This window comes from Paramisgurnus dabryanus, chromosome 15, assembly GCF_030506205.2.
Source record: "Paramisgurnus dabryanus chromosome 15, PD_genome_1.1, whole genome shotgun sequence".
NCBI lineage: Eukaryota > Metazoa > Chordata > Actinopteri > Cypriniformes > Cobitidae > Paramisgurnus > Paramisgurnus dabryanus.
Window position 1 is genome coordinate 4,509,309 of NC_133351.1, and position 8,877 is coordinate 4,518,185.

Here is an 8,877-nt window from a genome sequence, read left to right on the forward strand (position 1 = left end):
CAGGCTGAATAGATGTCTGTACGTTAAAGTAATATTATCAGTTATTTACACGATAAACCATAGCATACAGAACTTACCTGGAAGGTTGAATAGGCTAAATTACATAAATACAGGAGCAGCATATAGCGGACTCTCGCTGCTGTAGACGGTAATGTTGTATCTTGCCTCATAAAAGTCCAAATTAATTCATACTGTCTTACAAGGCGCACCTGACTATAAGGCGACTTATAGTCCAGAAAATATGGTAGTTTATTTGACGCATGCGCATTGCAACAAAATGCTTAATACTTGTGTAACACCCTAGTAACCATTCAGAACATCTTATGAACCGCAAACATCCTTTACATTGTCAGAAAATATCAAATTAAGTTTACCATGGTTTAACATGAATTACTTTTATTTATTTATTTATTTTTTTTGTAGGTGGAGCAAACCAGACGGTGGGAATGCAAAGTAAGAACCAGCTTTTACTAATGAATACATTTATATACAGAAGGTAGCTTAGTACAGTTCTTCAACAGGATTCCTTCTGTCTGTTGCTTAATGGGATAGCATAGATCATGGGTGACATTATGAATGAGCAGGATTGTGATGTCTGTTGTCTGTAAAACCTTACGTTAGTTTGCCAATTCTCACATACATGTGTTACAATTTACTCTAAGTACATACACTATGTTATGTGTTTTAATATTTGTTTTAAAGGATTACTTTACTTTCATGAAAAACATTCCTGATAATTTACTCACCCCCATGTCATCCAAGATGTTTATGTCTATGACTTTTTTGGACCTCAACAGTTTACACTTTCAATACAGTTTAAAATTGCAGTTTCAATGGGCTCTAAACGATCCCATCCGAGGCATACAGGTCTTATCTAGAAAAACGATCATCATTTTTGCCAAAAAAAATAAAAATTATGTACACTTAAACCACAACTTCTCGTCTTGCACTAGCCGTGTGATGCACCAGCGTCACCTTACGCATTGCATAATTATGTGGAAAGGTCACGGACTGACGTATGTGAAATTACCGCTCCAGTGTTTACAAGTGTGAAGAAAGAGGACCGTTCGATATTATTGTATGTCAAACGATACAAATTAACGTCTTTATGTCAGTTTAATGTTTAAATGGTCCGCAAGCGTGCATTTTACGTATATAATGCGTGACCTTTCGATGTGATTACGTAATACGTACGGTCACGCTGGTTTGTCACACAGCTAGTGCAATACGAATAATTGTGGTTTAAAAATATTTAATTTTTGTTGTCAAACAATACTGGTGTGCATTTTGAGACAAAAATACCAATGATATATGTTAAGATGTGTCAGTGCAAGGTGTTTTTAAATTAAGGCAGCTCAAACATGAAGTTCAATTTCATGCATTGATTTCACTTTAATTTTAATCTGTGACATAATCTTACAGTTAATATTTAAGGTTATTTTTTGCACATTTATGTAGGATGATTATATGTAGAAAAATCACCAAAAAACACTTTAGGTGGGGTTTTACAGACTGAGTCACAAACATTCATCTTTCTAATGTCAGATGAATGCTTGTGATATTTTTAAACACTTTATACGACTTCATGAGTGAGACAACTTCATGTTCTTTTGTTTCACAGGTTCTTTGGCTTTGTGGCCAGAAAACAAGGTAGCACAACAGACAACGTGAGCCACCTGTTCGCCGAAATGGATCCTGATCAGCCGGCCACAGCCATCGTAAACTTCGTCTCGAAAGTGATGATCAGCTCTCAGAAGCGGTGAACGCTTCCCGTGCCATGCCGCTCTCTTAAAGACTTTCTGTTTGTTTCGTTTGAGTTTTATCAAGTTTCTGTTTTTCGTTCGTTCGGGTGAAAGTTGCGCGTACGTGTGTGACGGAGGGCAATCCGGGTGGAAATGAGGAAGCGGGATAGTGGAAGTGCAGCGTGGGTGTTGAGGAATGACGTGAAGAGGGGAGGTGGTCTTCATCTCACTTTGAGCGGAATTGGAAATGTCGTCAGTGATTTTGTCGCTCTTTTTTTAAGAAAAAAGGAAAAGAAAAAGTAAAAATGAGGGTTGAAGAGGATTAGACTTTGGGGCTGATGTACCAAAGATGAGAGCGCAGTCAGGACAAACCAGTCATTATTCACTATATATATCTTGGTAAGCCACGACTGATTTGTCAAAACTGTACATAAGAACTGATACTTCCTTCTTAAAGCCGCTCTTGTTTCTCACGCTAGAAATGCAAGACCACGCCATATCCAAACTAAAAACTTTTTCCGGTACTGTCTGGAAAAACTCAAAAAGACTCTTCTTGGGTATTTGAAATGTCCTGCATGTGACAGACCTATCAAAAACTGAAGACAGGTATGAGAGAGAGCAGTAGTTGTCTGGTCATTCCCACCCATAAACCCTTAAGAAAACCTTGCGGGTTGTTGGAGGCATCCTTTCATTTTGTCGGCTTTTTGTTAACCTCCTTGTTCTGGTCCGCACACATCCAGCGGCTGAGACCTGTGGTTTCACCGTGCAACTAAAGTATCTTATGGTGCATTCATTCACCTCAGAAAGTCACAATTTCCAGTCTCTGACTTCCAGAGTCCTGTTCCATTGCCCGACACTTAGGCCCTGTTTACACGAGAACGCTCGAGGGGGAAAACGTAAAAATATTTTATCGGATGTGCCTTTCGTTTAAACGGCGACAGTGTTTCTGGGGCTTAAAAACGCAAAAAAGTGGAACAACCCTCTAGAGTGGAAATCTTAAAAACGCTCTCCCATCGCTCTAGAGTCGGCTCACGGTGGCTTTCATCGCTTACGCGTTTATGTCACAGGCAAGCGCAAGTTCAGGAAAATAACAACAAACATGTTGGATTATTTTCATACGTCGGACCTTCAAGTTGCCATAGCAGCTCTGATAAATATACAAGGTTCTTTCCAGCAGTTGTATGAAATATTCACAGCTAGTATTACTGATCAGAGAAGGTGCATTAATTACCTCCATCAAATTGTTAATGCGCCAATTCGTCGGAGGCAAACAAGACGGATTTGGTCGAGACCTGGGAGAACAAGGAAGAAGGTTGTAAACAGGTGTGTGGACTTGGTGTTGTTGTGTGTCAGTGCTTTACATTGCCACCTAGCCGTCTGGAGTGCATACTACATCGCATTTCACACACTTTTGCGTCACCATATGCACGCAGATCCCCCCCCCCCAAAACGCTCGTATAAACGCGGAATAAAAAGTGATAATGCAACGCCACTTTTACGTTTTCTCTTCAGATCGTTTCCGTGTAAACGTAGCCTTAGATGATTTATCATCAGAGACCCTGACTTATCTCAACCAAATTAAGGATGTTATTATTTGCAAGCGTGTGTACATTTACATTTATGCATTTGGTAAATGCTTTTATCCATATCTATGCAATCGAATAAAAGGTTCCAAGCAGAAATTTGGAAATTTTGACTTCTCAGGTTGAGTGCTTCAGGATCTTTCATGCACCTGCATCATGCATCAGTCTTTAGTTGCTGGTTTGTTCACTACTAGTCTCAAGGTGACCTTGGGGTGAAGCAGGTGTCCATCATCCAATGCTTTCTTTTCTTCAGAATTGTGTAAGGTTTAACAGAATGTGTGTGTCTGTCACATATCTACGCCTCTCTTAAAACACACTTACAGTTTCGTTCTACCCCAAAGGAAGCTAAGTAAATATATATAAAAAAAATACTTCAAATAAGTGATTTTACTGAATATTTATTGTATTATTTGCTACTTTTTGCTCCATGTTAACTCATTTACTCATAGATATATTGTATAGTCTACATAAAGATTAGCCTTTGAAATAAATACTCTTTATTTTGGCTAATATTTCAAAACCATGTAATTTTGAGAAGCATATATGGTGTAAAGTGTATGTATTTGGAAAGCTTGTTATTATTTTCTTGTTTTTTCCTTCTGGTTTGAATGAGAGTAGGGTTTAAAGTAAAAAATTCATTGTCGCTTTGGACGACCGTATCATTATTAGAGATTACATCTGAAGATTACAAAGTGAGTTGGCCGATATGTTTACTGCAAGAGGCTTTGTGTAAAGAAGAGTAAGGAAACATGTCTTTATTTTTGTATTATTATTGTTATTAATATTATTTTTGCACCCTTTCCCCTTCCAGTATTCAACCCAGCGTTCCCCAGCAGTCGGTCATTTTTTAGGCAGAATTCAGTATTTTGTTTTATACTGCCATCGTGAGGAACTGTCAGGTATTGCTAGTCATGTTTGCCATCTATGCACCATCCTTTACATTCACAGAATCCTTGTGAAATGAATCGATTGAAAGTAATACTGCAGTGTTTTAACTGTGATTCGAGGAGAAAGTCCCCATCGATCCCTTAAACTGGTTTGATACCCTCATGTCCCGTGTCAGCCAGAAGATAGAGGTGGCTTTAGGCTGAATAATGTTTTCGTTTTGTATGTAAATACTTCATTTTTGCCAAAGATTTTATTTCACTTGTGTATGCCTTAGTTTGAGAAAAGATTATTGTCTGGTTGTTTTTGGCATGGGAGTCTTTTTTGACTCTATATGACTGTGTTTGGTTGTCATGATACCTTTTGTTTAGCCTTAAAAAAACTACTCCAAAAAATGCAAAGCACTTAAATATTAGGAGCTGAGAAATAAAAAATAAAACTTAAAATTAATAAGGCCGCTTCACTTAGTCTAATAGTCGTAGGCCGGGATGAACATTTCTGCATTGATTTTGTAAAATCTGCTGAATTCTGGATGTAAAACGTGTTAAATGAGTGTGCGTGTGCAACGCTCTTATTGGTAGCCGAAATATGCAATAAAGCAACTTGCAAGGAGCAGGGAATGAATGAACGAATGGCAGATTTTTCATCTTTGCAGGTGTAAATTCCTTTTGGGCCTGCATGTGAATGATTATGCACACTACTAGATTACATATAAACTTGCTTTGCTTGCCTTTCTGGACATTTCATTGGATGCATAGGCTTAGATGAACAGATCACATGCGTAGACTGAACCACAGAAAAATAACGTATGGCAGATATTGGCGGTCGGAGAAAGATCTGCCACCGAAATCAGCTCCCCACCTCTCAATGTATTAGCAGTGTTGTATTATTATATTTTTTTACGTCCACTTGTTAACATACTTAGAATGTGTGAATGAGCTACTATTGCTGTACAGAACCACGTCTTTTTATTTGCGTTATGTTTTACAGCCTCATATTGTATTGTTTTGGCAAAAAATACATTAAAGAGCAATCCAAATCAGTTACATTAAAGAAGTACACTGTTGCTAGAAAATGTGTCTGTGTGTTTCTTCAGACGTATCTTAGAAGACACAAAGTTACACTATTACGAGCTATGAATGAACATTTGGTTATACTGATCGCTATTACATTATTATTGGAGTTTTAGATGTGATTCTTTTATTATTAATCACATACTGAGAAATTCTTCAGTTTGCATTACTAATCGTATATAAAAAGTATATATGACATGTTGCCCGAGTGGAGGGCTCCAAAAACACAACTGGGATAAGTACCTGCTGAGAGTGAGGCCATGGGGTGGAGGAGGGCTGCGGCAAACACGGGACAGATGTGAGGGACGATTATACAGTATATCCAGACTGCTTCACACTGATTGGTTGGATTACATGACCGTGCTGCTCCAAATCTAGTTAAATAAACATCATTGCACACATAAATTTTACAGTATGGTGTGATTTATAAAATCAGTCCAAATAAAGTAGATTAATCATACATTATTTACTAATGCTTTCCTGCATTTACAGACAAATTAAACTCTTCCCAGACAGCAGACCACTCTGGGCCGAATACACACCGGATCTGTGCTGAAGTTAGCAGTTCCAGTGCATTTCCAGTGTGTTTTCAGTGTTCAACAATTCACTTGTTTTCAGTAGAAATATCTAAAAATTCTTAAATCAAGATATGATCTTAAAACATATAACATTTAAGTGAATTAAAACAAGCAAAAAACCTGCTAATGGAATAAGAATTTTTCTTGTATTAAGTAAATTGAAGAAAAAAATTCTTATTTCATTGGCAGAGGTTTTTTTTGGACTAAACATCGGCTGCGTTAAAACACTGATGGGGTAATGCCCCATTTCGATCGTCGAGAGGTAAATCATGCTTAAATTCTTCACGTGTGTGGCCATTCTTAGTTGCCATGCAGTTGCAAAAGTTACATATAGTAAAGTGTAACCCAAATTTTCTATATAAATGTGTCGTCAACTGTATTTTCTATGGATATATTGCTAGATCCACCACCTAATTCAGAGTCATAAGATTCTATTTTTAGAATCTAAAAATAAGATGTATTTTTTCTTAAACACTTAATTTGAGCAAAATTTTCCCACACCATTGGCAGATATTTTTGCCTCTTTTAAGCACAAACTCACTTAAAATTTATATATTTTTTAAAAAAACAGGCTTATTTTCTTATGTCATTTTGCTCATCAAGAAAATACATCTTGATTTAAAAATTATTAGAAATTTCTACTGAAAACAAGACAAAAATACTAAGTAAGAAAAAGTTCTTAGTATTTTTGTCTTGTTTTCAGTAAAAATATCAAAAAAATTCTTAAATTAAGATGCTTTTCCTTGATGAGCAAAAATCTAGGTTTTATACCAAAAATATCACATTTAAGTGATTTTGTGCCTAAAACCAGCAAGAAATCAGAATTTTTCTTGAATTTAGTGTTTAAAAAAAATTTTCACGATTTTTTTTCGCTTACCCAATTGGCAGATTTTTTTGCTTGTTTTATGCACAAAATCACTTACATTTGGTTTTGGTCTAAAAACTAGACTTTTTTTCTTAGGTTATTTTGCTCATCAAGAAAAAGCATGTTAATTTAAGATTTTTTTGAAATTTTACTGAAAACAAGACAAAAATACAAAAAACATTTTTTCTTGAAAATCCTTTTTTTGCAGTGTACGACTGGTTTTGTGGTCCAGGGTCACATATGTTGAAATTATGATTTTTACAGTATGATGCTTTGGCACTGTTCCATTTTTGATGCGCCATTATTCAATATTTATCCCGTCCTGCTGTAATGTATTTTCATTTGATCTTTTGTCCCCACCACTTTTCAACACAAACTGATGCCCCTGGGTTTACAAAAATATGTCATTCCTGTGGCACTCTTTTTCTGGGATATGGTAAAATATTGAAATAATAAAAAATATATATTGTACACTATTTGGGTCACCGATTAAATAAAAAGTCAGATTTGCAGAAAGGATCTCAGGAACCTTGGAATAACATGGATCATCAATGCATGACGGTTCAATTTCTGTCATTAAAGGGATTGTTCACCCAAAATAAAATTCTGTAACAATTTTCAGTCACACTTTATTTTACGGTGCACTGTTACAGTGCAATTATACATTTAAGTACTAAGTAATAATCATTAATAACATGTACTTACTATAGGGTTGGTGTTAGGATTAGGGTTTGGTTTAGGGTTAGTTGCATGTAATTATGCATAATTAACTGTTATTACTATAATAATTACATTTAACATGTGTAACAAAGACACCGTAAAATAAAGTGTTACCCAATTTTCTCACTCTCATGTTGTTACAAACCTGTATAAATGTCTTTGTTCTGATGAACATTAATGAAGATATTTTGAGGAACGTTTATATCCAAACTGATCATGAGCCCCATTCACTTCCATCGTAAGAAAAAAGAATACTATGGAAGTGAATGGGGCTCATGAACGGTTTGGTTACAAACATTCCCTAAAATATCTTCCTTTCTGTTCATCCAGAACAAAGAAATGTATACAGGTTTCTAACAACATGAGAGTAAATGATGACATAATTTTCATTTTCACTATCTCTTTAAAGCAAAATGTGGACATAAACTAAAAAACTCTTGCTGCGTCCGAAACCGCCTACTTCCATACTATATAGTGAGCAAAAAGCAGTAGGCGAGGAGAGTAGTATGTCCAAATACGTGTTCCAAAAACAGGCCTGCGAAAAGTACCCGGATGACCGGCTACTTCCGGTTAGATTTCGAAGCGTGCATACGATGGACACTTCACTATCCCATGATGCCCCAGGAGCGGAGTTATGCAACAAAAAAGAAAGGCGAAAGCAGCGATGCGTCCGTTTTCGCGCTGGTATGACATGACGTGATGACGACGTATGTCACGTGATGAATCAACATGGTGGATGTAGCATATCAGAATCTCATTCATACTACTAGGATTCATACTATACAGTACTGTTTTAAGAGTCAGTAAGTAAGAACTTCATCTCATTCAGTTCATACTGAACAGTATGCGGTTTCGGACACAGCCTCTGAAATTATTTCAGTGAAAGAAATGTAAAAAATTATCATGCAAATACATCTGATCAGGATTAGATATAACTTCTAGGGGAGGTTTCCCAGACAGAATTTAGGTTAACCCAGGACTAGGCCTTATTTATATTAGGTCATTTATGACGTTTTTACAAACATACCTTACAAAAAACACTACAGGTGTGCATCTTGAGACAAATCGGTAAAAAAGTAGTATACTTTAGTGTATTTGAAATATGATTGAAGTACATTAAGTATAAAAAAGTATGCTTCTACTTGTTGTGCTTTATTGAAAATTATTTAATATGTACTTTTTTAAAGTATACTTTTAGTGCACAAAACTATGGAGGACCACAAGAGTCATGCAAAATGTGATAAAGAACTTCAATATTTAATAACTTCCTGGACAATAAAAATAGCAATTTATAAATTTGTTTAAAAATTCATTAATTAATCTATGAATAAATAGACAAAGTTACAAAAAAAATCATTATGTAAAATTTTATAAGGCAATAAAAAGTGAGATTATAAAAATAATGAAGGAATTTGATATTAATCCATTAAT

General features: G+C 35.8%; 1 protein-coding gene across 11 annotated transcripts in view; it reads left to right on the forward strand.

The window, feature by feature from the left end:
- Window positions 1-5,285, forward strand: part of tns1b (tensin 1b) — a 320,658-nt gene extending 315,373 nt beyond the window's left edge. For all 11 annotated transcript variants that reach the window (XM_065252286.2, XM_065252281.2, XM_065252284.2 and 8 more), the window contains 2 exons: window positions 424-453; window positions 1,622-5,285. In XM_065252286.2, coding sequence (XP_065108358.1) covers window positions 424-453; window positions 1,622-1,763 — 172 coding nt within the window. In that variant the 3' untranslated portion in view covers window positions 1,764-5,285. The remainder of the gene's footprint in view (window positions 1-423; window positions 454-1,621) is intronic.
- The last annotated feature ends 3,592 nt before the right edge of the window (window positions 5,286-8,877 follow it).